At 39.9% G+C, this 18689-nt stretch overlaps 2 protein-coding genes across 2 annotated transcripts in view; both read left to right on the forward strand.

Moving 5' to 3' along the window:
* The window catches only part of ttc39a (tetratricopeptide repeat domain 39A), a 26241-nt gene extending 13183 nt beyond the window's left edge, over positions 1-13058 (forward strand). The window contains exons 6-21 of the mRNA XM_035652682.1: positions 1135-1266; positions 1907-1947; positions 2249-2316; positions 2439-2503; positions 2634-2733; positions 5196-5261; positions 6023-6131; positions 6227-6294; positions 6398-6457; positions 7699-7860; positions 8392-8483; positions 8759-8879; positions 10032-10143; positions 10289-10403; positions 10671-10787; positions 10982-13058. Coding sequence (XP_035508575.1) covers positions 1135-1266; positions 1907-1947; positions 2249-2316; positions 2439-2503; positions 2634-2733; positions 5196-5261; positions 6023-6131; positions 6227-6294; positions 6398-6457; positions 7699-7860; positions 8392-8483; positions 8759-8879; positions 10032-10143; positions 10289-10403; positions 10671-10787; positions 10982-11096 — 1543 coding nt within the window. The 3' untranslated portion in view covers positions 11097-13058. The remainder of the gene's footprint in view (positions 1-1134; positions 1267-1906; positions 1948-2248; positions 2317-2438; positions 2504-2633; positions 2734-5195; positions 5262-6022; positions 6132-6226; positions 6295-6397; positions 6458-7698; positions 7861-8391; positions 8484-8758; positions 8880-10031; positions 10144-10288; positions 10404-10670; positions 10788-10981) is intronic.
* A 581-nt stretch (positions 13059-13639) lies between these two features.
* rnf11b (ring finger protein 11b) overlaps positions 13640-18689 on the forward strand; it is a gene marked incomplete in the record, with an annotated part of 11850 nt that continues 6800 nt past the window's right edge. Inside the window, 1 exon segment of the mRNA XM_035653453.1 lies at positions 13640-14220. Coding sequence (XP_035509346.1) covers positions 14098-14220 — 123 coding nt within the window.

An 18689-nucleotide genomic window follows, 5' to 3' on the forward strand; every position in this document is an offset into this window, starting at 1 on the left:
GTGTAGCTTGTGGAAAAGAACATAAAAGACATAACAAGACAAAACAGCCAAGAGAGGGAGACTCGACTCTATGACAAGTCTTACTCAGCTTTACACATAAACAGCCGGTATGTCCTTCAGAGAAACCAACAGATTACTTTTTACTTTAATACTTCGACTACATTTAAGAACCTGTACTTTCTCACTTTTACTTGATTAAAGAAGTTGAATCCGTACTAGTATCTGTACTTCCACTTGTGTAAAGAACGTGTGCACATTTGCCACCTCTGTGTGCCTGACAAAAGTCTCATGGAGGATACTCCTTTCATCTCTGTCTGTTTAATGTGTCTGTAAGTCCGTTCTTTAGCCAATATATCCAGTAATAAAAGTTAAACAGGATTAATGTAGAGGTGTGTCTTTGTGCTCTGTTTCCATGGGTTAAAAAAAAACAGCTGATGCAAAGTTAGTTTCCAGTGTCCAGGGCAGGTGAGGCTGGGCGCATGAGTCTGTCTGTGGTGAACAGCAGTGAAATGTCAGTTATGCAGACTAACAACATTCCTCACTACACACCTCTGCCTTTATGTTAACATATAACAAACGGGTAATTACGTAATATATAAAGCTATTTAAACCATTACATGTGACTGCAGTGGGATAGCATATTAATGGTGAGGTGTTGTCTGTTTTCTTTGTTTAAAATACATTTTTTAAGTAAGTAGTTTAAATAATGGTTAATAACTAGAACAACATGCTCTTTTAACCGGAACAATAAGTGCATCTTGTTGAAAAATGTTTTGTGGCATCAGGCACAGGGTGTGATGTGATACAAACAACTGTGGGTATAAATAGAAACTAACTGTTTCTTTTCTGTGTATTGATGAGGTTTTAGTCTTCCTAGTATTCTATCTCACATGTCTGTTGTTTACAGGAATTGACTCTCTGACTACAGCATTTCATATTCTGTACTGACTGATGGTGACTAGTATATGAATCTACTCAGTTCAAACAAAGGTTGTGTTTCTCACCTCTTCATCATCTCTGTCAGCACACCAGAAACAGCACATGATCTATCTGAATCAGTATGCCGTTCAATATCTATAACTTAATCTTTTACTTTCAAGACCAGTGCAATAATGTGTGTTGTCTGTTTTGCAGAACCAAAGACAGCATGTACCACGCTCTGACTTACGCCACCATCCTAGAGATGCAGGCCATGATGACCTTTGAACCCCAACACATCCTGGCTGCAGGAAACACCATGAAGGAGGCCCAGGCCATCTGTCAGCGGTGAGACTTTCCCACAACACCACAGTGTAATAATGCCCCGATGACCAGCTGATAAACTATGACAGGGGTTTTTTTGTTCCTCTCTAGTCAGCAGCAGAAGTGAATTTTGTCTCTTAAAAGCCAGTCAGTGTAGAGACTAGCCAGTTCAGAAACAATCACAAAAGTGCTAAAAGTGAGGATCATCAGTGCTCATATGGCTGATTTAACCATTTAGACACATGATAATGTGTCTTTTAATCACTGGTTCCCATTGGCAACATTATACCAAAACCAGATACCATGCTGTGATCATCCAGAGTCAGGAATGTCACAACTGTCTGCAAAGATTTGTCCTGGAGCTACTGTGAGAATCTGTAATGACTCAGTAGATCTCATTAGCCCTGTAGATATATAGGCAATCTTCTTCTGGCCGACACTGATCTGAGGTCAGAGCTGCAGTTTTTCTTTTCAGTGTTGTGCCTGTTAGGTAGGACATTTACTGCACGGTCAGCACCTTGTGGTAACTTTAGCTTAGCATCCTGTCTTTACTGGAAAGAAGCTGAGTCACAGCTTTGCATAAACAAGGTAAGCAAAGAAATGCGGGACAGTGCAGTGCTGATTTTCATTTTCATGACTGAATGTTTTGTGCTTTCTCAATCAGGCAACGCAAGAAGTCAAGCTTCTCCAAAGGCTTCACAGAAGGTCAGTAAAGTCCTGTATTGACAGGATGAGTAAAATGTGCCACCGTGGTAGCTGATGTCAGTATTAAGGAAGCAGTTTTAGTTGTGTGTTGCATGTGTGAGTACATGAACGTTAATGTACGTGAGCATGTGTGCCCATTAGTTTGAAACTTTACCTTTGGTGCACATGTGCACTCGCATTAAAGTAGCTACTGTATATGTATATGTATGTGTGTGTGTATATATGTGCATGTGTGTTTGACCATTACGCTGCAGCTTTTAATCTGTCTGAAGATAACTGTGACGTGTGATTTTCACCTCAGAGGAACTCCACGCTGAAGTTTGCTATGCCGAGTGTTTACTGCAGAGGGCAGCACTCACCTTTCTACAGGTCAGGAGAACGAGAGGCCACTTAAATCTGCCACCACTGATAGTTTTATGTTTCTTTAAACTCCTTCTCTGTTTCTTTTCCCTCTCTTACCTGTCCTGCTCTCTTGCTCCCTCTCTATTTAGGATGAAAACATGATCAGTTTCATCAAAGGTGGAATCAAAGTGAGGAACAGCTACCAGACATACAAGTGAGAATCAGTCCAGAATATCCTTGGTCTCATCTCATCATGCTTGTGTTATTTCCAGTTTGCTATTAGACTAGGCTTTTACTTATTTGTAAAACCCTTTTAATCTGCTTCATTTATCTTTCCCTCACAGAGAGCTTCACACAGTCCTCCAGTCATCTGGATACACTCATGGTGACAACCATGGCCATTTTGAGGGTGGTGTTAAACTGGGAGTAGGAGCCTTTAATCTAGTAAGTTGAGAACAAGCCTGAACCAAACTTGACTGAAACCTCCTTGTTTACATTTTTCGTGATGCTTAAGTTATAATTAAACAGAAGCACATAAAGAGCAAAACATGCAGTAAGAGAAGCCATAATCTAACATGCAGACGAGCAGTGTGTTCACTTATTGCTCCTCATGCAGCAATGATAATCAAAGTTAGACTAGAGCCAATCACATGTTTTTCTTCCGCTCATTTGTACATATTTTTTATTTATGAGTAGCTAAAGAATCAAAAAGTGCTTTTTGCATGCACAGGCAGTTTATTCACTCTTGTTTTTAAAATAAAAATATTTCTATTTTAGTTATAGAGCACATTTAAAAAGTGACAGAAGTTGACCAAAGTGTATAAATATAATACAACACAAGTACAACCACAACAAGGACAGTCAACTAAATGAAACATACAGGCAAATCAGGTGAACTCCAGTTTTAGATGAGTTTAGGGAGGGGGCTGATCTAAGAGAGGGTGGGGGATTATTCCAGAGTTTAAAGGCTGTGATTGCAAAGGCGCCATCACCTCTCAGTCTGTAATTTGATGATGTCAGAGGAATGAAGTGAAGGTCAGAAATGTAGGTGGGGCGCCAGGCCATTTAGAGTTTTGAAAACAAACAGGAGGATCTTAAAATTGATTCGGTTGTGGACAGGAAACCAGTGCAGGGCGTAGGGTTGCAGGTGCGAATGTATGACTGGGAAATACCAGAATAAAGGGGAGTGGCAGGGGTTTATCCATGAGGAAATGAAGGCATGACCATTTCTAGGTCTGGACGGGAGTGGATGACTGCATTTATCTGCTTGTCAAATTTCAGGGTAGAGTCGAAGATAAAACCATGGGGTTTGAGTTAATGGGACAGTTGAGTTAGATTATTGGTGAGTAGTTTAACAGAGTCTGTGGGGGCATAGCCTTTGGTTTTTCATTGAGCTGCAGGAAATTTAGGGCCATCCAGCTTTTGATGTCCACAAGACACATTTGGGCAGTCGGGTTTCAGGGGCAGGTAAAGCTGGGTATCAGCCGCATAGCAGTGGTAGGAGATGTTATATTTCTTAATGACATTCTTAACGAAGCAAGTAGCGTAAAACTTCTAATAATAGCCCAGGCGTTTATTTGCTTAAACCACTGAACTCCCTCTGCCTTTATTTGGAACAGGCGTCTATTTGGGACATGGCATTTAATTCCTTTAGCACAAAACTAAACTATAAACTCCTAACTGCTGCTTCTCTTGGGAGATTTTTGTTTCAGCCAATTTTGACCAACATAACCTGGATGATTATGATTGCCTTGCAGAGGTTTTTTTTCCTTCTCTCTTGTTTACCATTGTTAACAGGTAAGTCAGAATGAAATAACGTTATACTTTGTTGTTTGATCGTTTTCGTAAAATATAGTGAACGATTGAATTGTGGAGAATCTATAACTGATCTAATGATGTGCAGCATGTACATATTGACAGAAGTTTAAACATTTATATTTGTGTAGGAGATGGCAAAGAACTCGCTCAAGCGGGTGGTTTTTAAGAGGTTTTATACATCAAGATAATTTCTATAAAATCCAGCCTCTATTGGAGACCTGCGTTTATTTGTCAAAACGTGTAGCCACACCAGGCTTTTAAATGAGATGATTGCTAGTACTGTTGAATAAGGTGTCAGTAGGAAAACTATAGATAATATTAAAAAGTGTAGTACAGAAATGATCTGGGTCACAGGTTATTTTATTTCATTTACAACGCAAGGTTTTTTAATGAAATTTAGATACAGTTCCCTTTATGCTGCTTTTTAAAAACATTATAAAAATTTATTAATGACTATTAACTATAATAACTTTAATAAAAATACTAATTTGTATGATGAATTGTTGCGGTTTTAATCACCTCCTGTGCTGGGCCGCTCACATCCCATGCCAGTTTGTGATGTTTCTTGTCAGCATGCTTTCTATTTCTCCTCTGTAAAAGGGGAGTTTAGCTTCCTTAAATTAAGTTTCCTTAAGAAATACAGTTATTTCTGTGCTTTCTTAACCAGGGGAGGGATGTGATATGACCATGACAGGTTCTCTGTGATGTTAATTCCCAGGAACCTGCTCCACCTCAGCTCCACAAACGGGGTAGTGTTTTCTTAAATAAACAATCAGCTCCTTGGTTTTGTAGGTTGAGCAGGAGTTGTTGTTTTCTCTGCACCACTCTGCAAGATTGTTGATTTCCTCCCAATATGAAGTCTCATCATTGTTTGGAATCTGGCAGTTGCACATGTTTCTGTTATTGTTGGCCTGTTTAATTTATTTACAGTGGAAACTTAGTTGGTTGGAAAAGACAGTAATTACTGTACAACCAATGGCCCTTTTACAGTATGTTTACGAAATGTAAGATCATTCCGTTGGAATCCAATGGTGTTGTAATTATAAAGAAAAGATGCTGTAATTCTCCTGCTTGTCTGCTTCCTGCAGATGATTTCCATGTTGCCCACGCGGACGCTCAAGCTGCTGGAGTTTGTCGGTTTCTCTGGGAATAAGGTGAGTTCTGCTGGCAAGTGAGAGCCAGTTATGGCTGACAGACAGGACTGAGGGCGTAATGGGTCGAGTTAGCGATGTTTGACCAATGATGGAGACGTCTATTCTATGTGTGAAGTACTGGGTTTCTGCTGTTAACAATGGAAATGTCGACAACTCGTAAATTGTATGTGTAATTGCAGTTTCACTGGTTCACTAAATCTTGCCTGTGATTTGTGGAACTCATATGACTACTACTGAGTTGAGTAGAAGCACGAGACGAAACTCCTACAACTGTACAACTTGATGGGTGAATGACTTAAAAAATGCTTTGATCATAATAACTAATGACTGTACCATTTCCCTAGATCGTGAGTTCCTATTATTTGATGTGCTTAAAGAATTACTTTTATATTGATGTAACCACGATCCAAAATAATCTGAAGAGGGATAAGGGTTTAGGTTCTGATATCACTTGGGTTATTAGGCCAATAATTTGATTTATTTATTTTCTGGTTACATAAAAAGACATCTAGTGATCTTGAGTGGAGTTGTCAACATGATCACGACACAGTAAACTTGCATATCCTGTCTTTCACTGTGTATTTGCAAATTTTACACACGCTTATCTGTGACCGATCTCTGTTGAGGTTCGGATTCCTAGAAGTACTCTGAAGACAATCAGATGTTACACATCCTTCAGCCCACACTGAATCCTTCAGCACAGGAAATGCATTGGTGTGTTCTGAGTTCATGTGTGCATCTCTGTGTGTATGTTCCTGCAGGAGTTTGGTCTTCAGCAGCTTCAGGATGGCTCTGCAGAAAGCACATTCAGGTCCTTTCTATGTAACATGCTGCTGCTCTGCTACCACACCTTCATGAGTTTCATATTAGGTGAGCAAGGACACACACACATTTATGCAGCTGCAGCCAACCACAAAAACAAAACAGACGAGGTTAACTGCATGTGTTCTGTTTGTCTCTCGCAGGCACTGGAGAAGGAGATGTTGCAGATGCAGAGAAATTGCTGCAGCCATATCTCAAAAAGTATCCCAAGGTTTGTCAGAATTAAACACACTCAGTTAAACATTTTTTAAAAATCTTCCGCATAATTAAAAGAGTCATGTTCCCAACCATACCGTGGGTTGTGTTTCTGCCAGGGATCCATCTTCTTGTTCTTCGCTGGTCGAATTGAGGAGATCAAAGGCAACCTGGATGCTGTGAGTACCTGTCATTTCTATACACATGAAAACACCACTGCACTTTTTATGTGGAAAATGTTTGAAGTCTGTGAGTGTTTAATGTTTACTTTATGGATCCTGTAATTGATAACAATAATTTTAGTTGTGTCAGACTATGCTACATCCAACCCCTCTTTATTAATATGTGATTTGGTGACTATTGATGTGTTGTTGTTGTGTAACTGTCACATAAGTCACGCTAACTGAATGAAACATTTGGGTTTAAGCCCAGCAAACATTGCAGCATTGTCATTCTGTGACTTCTTTGTGTCATGCTTTTCATTCAAAGTAGGTTTCATAAACAGAAATGTTGTGCCAACACCACGCCTGAGGGTGTCCCGGTAGCCTAGTAGTTATGACGCATAGCTAGAATAACACCCCAGTTAAATTCCTGTGGGGCACATTTGTTGTAAGTCTTAGTCTCGTATCCTGTAAGTTGCAATGTTTTCATCTGGCAACAAAAATACATGAGGGGAAAATCCAATAAATGTTTGATAGTGATAGTGAAAAAGAACATGAATTACAATTTATGCTATGACGGGAGACAAAAAGCCTAGTCAGCAGCTTGTAGTGGCTGAAAACAAACTAAACATTGAGACTAGACTTGCTACTGCTACAACATAGCCACTAGATTGCATATTTATATTAAAAGTTACAAATTCAAATTTCCCATTGCTAAAAAAGTCTTATGTATGTGAAAATTAATCAATAGTGTCGTCATAATGCAGAGACATAATTAAACAATGATAAATTGTACTTCTCAAGAATTTCTGAGTGGTTATAAAATTTACTTAGAGAGAAATAGTGTAAGTTAACTGAAAAGAAACACCTCCATCATACTAATACTGTATGATGTCTTTGATATTTATTTGTTTTTTATTTTTTATTTTCTGTTCAATATGGAAGTAGCCACAGACAACATTTTAACATATGATGAAGACATATTTTTTTTTTTCAGGCTACCAAAAGTATACAAAAAAGATACAAAAAGTATCCTGTACACATAATGCTTAGTCCTGAACTAGAATGAAGTTAAAGAAGCCACAAAAAAAAAAAAATCTGCCTTCAGCTTTAACACACTGTCATGTCAAAAATCAATTTGCACGAATCATTGACCAATTTAAACATTATTTGCGTGTGTTGACTTGCTCACTACATTTGAACATTCACACTGAATATGTTTGAGGAGGTGAGATTCTCAGAGATTTGTATGTTTCCAGGCTATCACACGTTTTGAGGAGTGTTGTGAGGCTCAGCAGGAGTGGAAACAGTTCCACCACATGTGTTACTGGGAGCTGATGTGGTGCTTCACATACAAGAGGAACTGGAAGATGGCCTACTTTTACGCTGACCTGCTCAGCAAGGAGAACTCCTGGTCCAAGGTGGGCCACCGTAGTGCAGGATTTGAATATTAATGAATGCAAATAATGAGTAATAAGACCAAAATAACACCCCTTAATTTCAGACAAGCAGAGATGCTCAAAAAACCACAGCACACTTTGGTTGTTGAGTGATCACTAGAGTCCCCCTTTTAAATAAGAACACAACCTTATTTTTAGTTAAATGTTTTTTTTAAATTTATCATTCAAAGTAGGTTTCATAGACAGAAATGTTCCTTTTCTCTGAGGGTGTTTTCACCTGGCAACAACAATACACGAGGGAAAATCCATTAAATGTTTGATAGTGATAGTGAAAAAGAACATGAATTGCAATTTATGCTATGTAGAGCGACAGAAAGCCTAGTCAGCAGCTTGTAGTGGCTGAAAAAAAAACTAAACATTAAGACTAGACTTGAGTTCTGCAGCCCTGCTCTGACTCTATAAACTCCACACAGCTGTAGTTTTTCCTCTCCTCATCTCATTTGAAAAGGAAAGCTGGGATTGCAGTAGTAACCACTTTTTTCCTTTTCTCAGGCTACCTATGCTTATATGAAAGCAGCCTACCTCAGCATGCTGACACCGGATGATTGCCTAACCTTTGGGGAAACTGCGCTCTCTCTGTTCAGGTACGAAGTAAGAGCTAGAGCAGTACTGAAACTGCTGGCAGCACGCACAGTGAAACAGAAATGATTCATTGTGGCTATATTAAATATCTGTGCTATTGTAATCTCTTTTTCTGAGTCTGTCTTGAGTAGGGAATATGAATGAATAAGAAAAAATTATTTTTACATTACACAGCATCATAAATGCAGTTTTAAACAGTCTGTGAGTTATGATTACTTGAAGAAACACATATTTTCTCCATATTACTGACATATGTGTATACTTTATTATATTTCAGGCAGGTGCCAGGGCTGAAGCAGAAAATAGCGGGAAAATCTTTACCAACAGAGAAGTTCGCTATCCGGAAAGCACGACGCTACATTGCAGAAAACCCCATTCCTCTTCCCGCTCCTCCACTGGTCAGTGCTGGACGAAGCTATTTGCCATGTCACATTGCTTCACTTGTAGCATGACAGGTGTTTTGCATTGTTTATTTAAAGTAACTGGATCAAAAATATTAGGAATATCAAATTAATAGTTTGGTTTCACACAGGCCTTTCTCTACAACTAGCTCTGTAGGCCTCCCCATTAATTAGCCGGCGCCCACCGAACTCCCTCCCTCCCTCTGGTTCTCCAGTATCAGGGATTGAAGGCAAGAGGACACAGAGCCCTCTCAGGGCTGGAGACCCACTGTTAGGGGCTTGAGGCCGGTTGGGATTTGGGTTAGGCTCAGGGGGGCTGAGTCTGCAAAGTCAAATAAGCATACCACTCTAATTTATAAAACTACCCTCCAAAAGAGACACTTAGGTAAAGGGAGTAATTGGATTGCAGTCTAAACATCTGGCATAAAGACCTAGTAGATTTTCAAACTTTGGATAAGTATGGATATCCATCCATAGCTTACAGTATAATATATGTATATAAAAAAGAATATCTATTAAAATACTTTTAAAGGAATTAGTCTGATTAAGATATTAATCAATGCATATAAAGTTAATACTAAAAATAAACCCATTTTCAGGATTTATTTATCTTTTAAGAAGGGGTCTTTCCACAATTTATGTTGAATCAAAGTGGAAGAAAAAGCATATGTATCTTAGGCTCAGATCTGCAGAGGGAATTCCACAAAAGGAACTTTTTTCATCAACTTTAAAAATATTAAGTCATAAAGCAACAACCCTGAATATGGCCAGTGTTGGAGAATGTGTAGTAATATTTCTTATGGTCATTTTTATATATTTTTGGGGAATTTCCTAATATTTTTTCTTACTGGGTGTTTTTTCCGTGTTATGCATTTAGACAACGTGTCAACTGGGCTGAAAAAGCAGGACAGATATTGTTTTACAAATATTACTAGCAGGTAGTGAAAAAGCAATAACCAGAAAATGGCTTGGAAAAAAACAGAAAGGTTATTAATGAGCAGAAGACCTTTCCCTCCTTAAAAATACCCTGGCTTTGCATGAGTCATAGATAGATGTCTTCTTCAATGCCTCCTTTTATTTCCTGTTTTACACAATGACCTCCTCTGTTGTCTGTTTTGCATAATTTGTGTGTATTTCTGTGTTGTCTAGGAGATGATGTACATCTGGAACGGCTATACAGTCATTGGCAAACACAAAGACCTGACTGAAGCCATGCTGAAAACACTGCATGAGGCCCAGGCAAAACTCGAGAGCAGCCCAAGTATGCAAAATTATTTACCAGAGCCAAGTGTTTAATGGATTCAAATTCTCATTTTATTTTATTTTGAAAGAATGATATAGTCTGTAGAATTACTGTACCTGTTTTGTAATCTATTTGGTCCTAACTGTCCCGTTGCGTTTGTCAGGAAATGAGTTCTCCATAGATGATCAGTGTCTCCTGAGCCTCTTGAAGGGACTGTGTCTCAAACACCTGGGGCACCAGGAGGAGGCCGAACACTACTTTACCCTTGTCCTCTGCAAGTAAGACTCCATTAGTAATATGCACTGACGTGTAGAGTATATGCATGTTTAACCAAACTAGAAAAACAGATGTGCTCTAGTTTCTTGCAGTGTGTAATCACCAGTTAGCCTGATCACATTCATAATGCATCCTCTGGTGAATAGAGGCAGTTCTGTTTTGAAATAGAAACAGCAAAACAGCTTTGTTCATACTGACTTCACCTCCACACGTACTGCAACCACTGTGTTTTTCTTTTTCTTTCGTTTTTTTTGTGACATTCTCCGCAGTGAGACTCAGATCAAGTATGACCACTACCTGGTTCCTAATGCCCTGCTGGAGCATGGCTTGCTGTGTCTCGAGCAAGGCAGAAAAGATGAAGCTATCAAACTCCTAGAAACAGCTAAGTAAGTAATTCAACCAGCTTGACCCCTTGCTTGCAGCAGTTTAATTAAATGTTTAATATGCCTTATATTTTTTCACATCAAAAAAATCTATAAATCTTAAAGTGTGTGTTGTGATTTATGGGTTTAGTCTCATGTCCATGTGTGAAATAAGAATTTATATTGAGATTTATCCCTTTCTTTTTGCTCTGTTTCAGGCAAAATTACAAAAACTACTCGATGGAATCACGGACACACTTCCGCATTCAGGCTGCTTTGCACAAGGCCAAGGGCACGGGGGAAAATGGCACCCATGTTCCCTCCAGCCCATAACAAACAGAGGAGGGCACACTAGAGCTGAGACAGAGCTGTTTCTACAGTCCTACAATGCAACACTCAGCCCACTCCAGCCCCCCCAGGCTGATAATTGTTTTGTTGTTTCATCACAAGGCTAGGGGAAGAGGGATGCTTTTTTTCTTATGTGTGTCATCTTGCAGGCGACTGCAGCTCTATGTGGCTCTGACTGTGTCAGACAGGTTGCAACTCCCTCTTCCAGAATTACACTATGATGAACTTCACTTCCTTGTGTGATTTGAAATAGACAAGTTGAGAAATGTGCCTATATTTATAAAACATCGCTTCTAGCAGGCTTGTTTGTCTAGCACTGTGGCCACCCATTAGGGGCGCACTAGGGTAGAAAACAAGGTCACATTTGTGAAGTATATACTACAGATTACCTCCATTACTACCCAAGGTAAAAATGTGCCTCATTTCGGGCTAGTAGGGTTAGATCTGATGGAGCCAGAGTACCAAACAGCCCCCATCTAATTACTGACACTAACCCCTTCTGGCCAATAACACCATTTGACCTGGTTACCACAAAGCTCTTCCACTTTTTTTTTTATGTAAATGAGCGGTTATTGATAAAAGTAGATGGGGGATGTGTTAACATAGTTTGACATCAGGATTATATCATACAACTCACCACGTAGTCCACAAAAACTATGAGACTGTTTTGTACTGTGTCATTTGATACATGTTGGTTGACAGGTTTCACCCATATTTTGATTTTTGAAAACCAAACCCCAATATGACCTAATCAGATATATAAATTCTTTATATGTTGGATTCGCTTTTACACTATAAACGTCTGGTTCATTGTGTTTCTCAGAGTGAGTAAATGTTTTATTGTTTATTTTAAATTTTCTTCCTTTCCTTGAAACCTAGTGAAACATTGAAAAGGACACACTTATTCATGTGGAATACTTTCTTTCAGTCTACTTCTGAAGAAATGTTCAAATCTGCAACCCTGTTGTATTAACAATTACAAGTAATGGCTTTTGCACAGAGCTATGTATGTCAGCCAGCCAAGCAAACTCTCCAGAGTCAAAAAATCAGAGTTGCAGTGCGAGTTGTTCTTTACATGTATATACTGTAAATGGCACCTTTTACACAAATTGTCCCGTTTTAAGAGGACAGATGAATGTGTCTTTTAGAAAGGCAGGCTCCCTCCTTTTCTCCTCCTGGTGTGTGGGAAAGACTCCAACAGTACTTGAGCTTGAACAAACAGGCCATTCACTCCGAGCAGCGAAGGACTGCGCGCTTGTCCGCCTGTTGCATCTTTAGTGAGTGAAGAAGCTATGAACGGGAACCACCACAGTCTTCCTGCTTTGTGAACTGCTCTCATATCAGCCATGCTTGACTAGAACCATCTGTAGTGGGGCTTGAACATCATAACTATGATCCTGTGTCAAATAATAATCTATATGAACAAGTGCTTGTAATGATTGAAATGAGAAGACAGAAACGGGTCACCTCTAATTGTGTTGGTGGTGAGGTTATTTCAAGGGCTGTGTCACAGCAACAGAGTGTCCAAAACCAAGAAACTCAGATGGTGTCTCAAGTGTTGGAATTAGAGCACTGCTGATTTATTCATGATTAGAGTAAGGTTTGGGATTCAAGATGATGCTAGGAGTCAATTTCAGTGTTTTTAATGGTGAAGGAAATGTACTTTAAATATTGTTTTAACAGCAGTCGCTCTCTGGAATATTCCAGTAACGAATCATATTTTATTTTCTAATAATGAATTTAGCTTATTTTACTTATTTTTTTTCCTTTTGGGTTTTTCTGATACATCTGAAAGAAACTCTTACCAAATTTAGCGGCATTCTGATGTTTACAATCAGCATATTTTATTGGGCACGGCTACCACTCAGCAAAATGACATTCCTGTATATACTGAATGTTTCTATTGTAATTTAAGATGAAATGATGATACGCAACTAAAAAAAAAAAACATCCCATTTTTTGTTGTCGTTTTTGTCATTTGTGCACTACAAAAAAAAACCCTTACACAATTACAAAGTGCAATGTGCACAGTACAAAGTGGTATAATTTACAGGACAAGAACACAATGCATGCATGCATATCTTTGCACCCGCTGTTCTCATGCGTGTGATCTAATCCAGTAGTTACAGCAAAGTCGTCTCATCTTACATATGCAAGGCAATGGCAGCCACGGATAAGAAGATAAGGGGCGTTTGGAATAATATGCACACCATATCCAATTTAAAAAAAAAAAAAATACACAGAGGACTTAAACTGACCAGTAACAGTAACCATGAATTGATGCGCGACCGTGAAATATTGAGTGGATTAACACTGGTCATAGCAAAACTGCCCCAACATTGCGACAACAAAGACTAATTCCTCGGTGAGACCTGTGTTTACGTTTTTAGCGAACGGCCACGTGATCGCGAATCTGATTGGCTGCGGGAGAGAGCTTCCTGCACGTAGGCGAAAGCTCATTGGTCCTTTCTTCCAGAGGGGGCGTGGCTTCGTGTCGCTACATCACCACCTTTGTGTTATTCGGCAGCTGCAAACTGGAAAGTCCCTGACAACCAGTCCGGGCAGCAGCGCCGAGGGGTTGTCCTTTTAAACAACGGGTTTAAAACACCCGCTTCGCTTCGCCGTGTCTCCGGATATAAGATTCTGTGAGGTTGTTTCATTCGTGATTTTTTTTTCTTTGAAGCATCTCTTCTTTTATCCGAACCCGAGTAGATGCTCCCCTGCGAGTGCTAGCTGCCGTTAGCAGGCTAGCTCTTTGTGTGGCTATCTGCTAGCTGAGTGAGGGATGTTTTGTTGTTGTTGAACCGAGCAGCCCTCCCGTCGTCTGGGAGAGGAGATTATATCAGCTTGTGTATGGAAAAAACGCCTTATCGACGCCTTCTCACTCGCTGACATTGTCTGCGAGACTGGCCCGTGAACTCCCACCGCTTTTAACGCTGGTGAAGCGACACCGAGACAGGGGAGAGTTTGACCGAAGAGGAAGGAGATGGGAAACTGTCTGAAATCTCCGACCTCGGATGATATTTCTTTGCTGCATGAATCTCAGTCGGACCGGGCCAGCTACGGGGACGGTGCTGACCACGACCAGGAGCCACCGCCCCCCTATCAGGTAACTTTGACCAACTGTTTGGACCAAAACGTGCCCAGCTCGCCGGTGTGTTTTTGTCCCAAGGTTGATCAAATAACATAAAAAAAAAAAACCCTGGAGTTTAGTTAATCTCGTGTTAAAGGTTTCCCATTTTTTCTGCCTTTCAGTAGCTGAGAGAAAAGGAGAATAAACCGGTGGTGGTGAAACATTATATGAGGCTAGATCAGCTGATTATAGATCCTCAACATCCCCCTTGGTCAGTGTCTTCATGGCTTTGACACTAATCCGCTTTGTTTCATCCGAAGGTCTTGTGTCTGGCTACCATTTCCCTGAAGTCATATTATGATCCATCCTTCACTTATATTGTAGCACGACATCATCACTTGCTCCAGTCTTAATTCAAACACGCTGAACCAAATGGTTTGGGCTCATACTAAGTGGAGATGAACAAAGACACACAGACAGTCTGTCATTATGTATTTCAGGCCAACAGTATGAACTGTAATTTAATGGACTAGAAACAAAAACCCAGTTCTCCACTTAAAGGCTCTCTCATAACTTTCTCAGCTGCTTCTTTCACGGACCCCCCCCCACCACCCCAGGGCAGCAACTTTGTTTGTCTGGTGTGCTTATTTCCTAAATTAGATCATCTCCAAACAGAGCAGGTCATGTTGTAGCTGTAAATATGATTCCTGTGATACTGTGTTGTATGTTTTTCTATGTTAAGAGGTGGCTGGCATGCGTTGTGTAAGGCCTTGGCAGAGAGTTTGCCTGTTACTGGGTTAAGCTACCTTATCTGTAGATTTAAGATAAGTGTTTTTAAAGCATGGGAAACTGAAGGCGATCTCAGGTCAGTAAAGCACCAGAGCTCCTATTGTAGAAAGCTACTTAATTCTGTATTTTGTTTAGATTCAGTACAACAGACATGAAGACCTAAAGGGGACAATTTGACCTGCTGTCTCAGTCTATCATTTGAAAACCAAAATGTGACATTAATTATCATTTAGCTAGATCTTAAGATGCTACGTTTGATGAAATGTCATATTATTGGTTTCCCCTTTTTGAAGATTTAAGTTACTTTCACCATGAGTTGGGTCAGTGGTATTTTTTGTGTTTTTGATAGACCTCACTCTATCACCATTACTGGGTGAAGTCAGTGTGTGTGATACTGTTTTATTCTCTCTGTGTTCATCTTCAATAAATGTATTTACATTAAAACCAAAACCCAACGAATGAATATGTGCTACTACCACTTCTAAAAACCACTGAAGATACGCGTATGACACAGGCATATTGTTGGATTGGGTCACATATTGCCTCACAAGTGTGAAGACGAATAATATTGAAAGTATGTTTGATCTTTGGAAAGTACAGTGGTTATGTGTTGAGTTAATGTCACTGTACATGCTCTCAGTCTCTAAAGCTGAAAGCACATAAACAGATTTATGTCAAATTATGCCCTTTCATATTCTAGTCTTTAATTTGTGTAATTATTTCAGTATTTATTTTTTTATTGCATGTCTGGGCATGGTTGCTTATAAGTTGCTTATAAACACTTTCGGCTGTTCTGATGATATTTTCAAACCCTTTAAAGTCTCTTCTAATCACCTGGATGAAAAAATATTCCATTGGCTGCATGGAAAACCCGAAACTATGCGAATACATGAGAGCCACACACAAGGGCTAGCCCTGTTCATGCAATCTTAAACTTCCCTGGTAATGTCCCAGAGACAAGACAGTTTCAAGTTCTTCATAATCTCTGTGAGTTGATCTCAGTGGTACGTCACTCACACCATCAGAGTCAAAGATAATATCTGAACAGAGCCAGGAGTCTTTCTTATGCATCCATATACACGTTGCTACAAGTATGTCATGTCTGGAATACAACTGTGTGTAATTTGGCGAAAGCAGCCAGCTCTGATATCATAGAGCCGTAATAAATGACACACTGCTCAGTTTCTGTCGAAGAGCTCTGACTAAGCTTTCAGCTGTACTGAGAATGTCTCCGTGCGAGTTTGTTTCACAAGCGGGTTAACTAAGTAGTTAAAACCTACTTATAAAGAACTCTTTCAGACCTGCCAGCTCTTTTCTCTTTTTCTCCCTGGTGACCACAGTAATCAGCACCTTCACCATCTGAACCCTGCTGGAGAACACAGCACACATTTGTGTGCCTGCAGTTCAGCTTAACACACTTTGGAATTGCTGTGTGTGTTCGAAGAGGGACTAAAGGCGCCACTATACTCGATACTGGTAAGCTGGCAAGTATGGGCCTGGGTGCAAATACCAGTGTGCTCACTGCGCTGGAGGTCTGTCCTTCATATGAGAGGGTGAGGTTTTGGTTGAGGCATGGTGAAAACAAAGGATCCGAAACAAAAACAACATGCGCGTTGGCTGGCTTAAATTGATTATGAATACAGATGAGAGGCAGTTATGGATGAAACCTATTGTTTTTATAGCCAAACAACAAAAAAGAAACAAAGAAAGGAGATAATATGGATACATATTTGTTTTGTCTTGTGTACACATCCATTTATTCAGGACATAATAGTAAAGTCACAGAATAATGAGCTTGATATCATTAATTTAGTAGAATTTGTAACCCGTATATTTATCGTAACAGCTGGTCACTTATATAGAGGATTTCTTTCCAAGTTACCTGGAATTGAATAATTCTGCGTTCACTATCATTCCTAGCTGGAAATTATGTAAACGTCAGGTAAACTGAAAACACACGCCCGAGGCTCATGAGTAAAGTAGGCAATTAATGACACTGTTGACTAATTTAAGGAGAAATGAGGAGTGACGTGTGAACATTTGAACAAGTTGTGACTGGAGGCTTGCACACACTGCTGCCATGCGCTACTACATGCATAGTATAACGGTATCTTCAGACACTCGCCCTGAGGGCTATATATGTCTGCTGCTTCAGTTCGTCTGTCACATTGACACCAATCAGACCGTGTTTCCTGGGAATGCATAGTCAGCTGTGAATCAGAGCAGGGTGAATTCCAGCATCTGGAGCCGAGCTGGCCCACCACCCGTGGGTGTTGCTGCTGAAGAATTTCCAACAACAACAAAGAAAAGGGCAGCATGTGGACACTACTCACAGCAGCTCGAGACTTTCTGTGTAGACTGCAACAATATGGATGTTGACCTTTACAGAAGTTCTCTATGATTTACTTATATACCCTTTTTTTACGAAATTCCTTTCTCTCGTGTTGCCACTTTTGGAAATTTGAAAAAAACTACGCGCTTTGAACCATACATGAGAGTTAGTAGGGAAGGAAAATACTTTTTATAACATCGATTGCATTGTGGCTACAGGCACAAGGGGAGACACCTGTATCATTTTACTCTCAACAAAAATAGTTATGATTGACAAAGACATGATGATGTAACATAGACCTAAAAAGAGATTTTTGTACTGTTTGATATTGTATATATTCATTTAGTTTAGTCATACATTGTGTTATTGGCCAAGATTAATATTTTGTAAGTGTGAGTGTTGTTTTATTTATGTGTGTGTATGTGTGTATGCACACACATGCATATTCTTGTCACAGTGTAAGTGTAAGGTTTCCAGCCCAATAATTGATCAGAACATTGTTTGAGATAATTTGATCAGAGAGCACCGATACAGAATACTGATATTGTTGATGTTGCAGTCTTAATTAACTTAATTATTAATATTCCAGTGAATACAGACACTGTCTGCATAGATATAGCATGAATGGAAGGGTAGATGGATGGATGTTGAAAGCTAAGTGGATGAGATCAGCCCTCTGAGCCAACCACTTAGGCTGGTGGACCATTTAATGTCTTGTCAAAATGATTTCAAAGTGAGCGAGTGTGTGCGAGTTGTGTTCCTGTTTGTTTTGTATCAATTGTGAAGACTAAAAAGCAGAGGGAGGTGCAGTTCTGTGCACCTACTATTGTGAAGGCGGTAGTTGTGTGTGTGTGTGTGTGTGTGCTGCTTAAAACATGCTGTGTGTTGAGTGTGGTGATTTGGAAAGCAGCTGGTTAAACGAGTGCTGACTCATCGCTGTGGGACTGGGCTACGAGAGATAAGGCACCCCTGTGTGTTTGCATTCGAGAGGGAGAGTGTGTGTTTGGCCCCCTGGTATGGCCTGTAATGCCCCCGTCTCCCCTGGAAGCCTCACAGACAGGAGCAGTGACAGGTGTTTTTATTGATTACAATCAGTTTGGCACAAAGGCCTTTAAGCTGCTGACAGCGATCTTTATGGCCAAATCTTGTTGACGGGAACACATCGCAGACTCTGAAAAGATTCACTGTGTTTGTGTGTGTTTGCATGTAGCTGAACTTCAGCTGTCAGCCCTTTTCACTTTTGTGTGAACGGAGGCCTAGAGGGTAAATTATTTTTTATCTAAAACACGTCAAATAAGCACCTGCTGCTGTGGTCAAAGACGAGGCCAAATCTCCTTTCAGATGGTTTAGTGGAGCAGGGGGTACATACACTGACTGTACTAGA

This window comes from Morone saxatilis, unplaced genomic scaffold (genome assembly GCF_004916995.1).
Source record: "Morone saxatilis isolate NCDOM2014 unplaced genomic scaffold, NCSU_SB_2.0 Contig12, whole genome shotgun sequence".
In the NCBI taxonomy this organism is placed as follows: Eukaryota; Metazoa; Chordata; class Actinopteri; family Moronidae; genus Morone; species Morone saxatilis.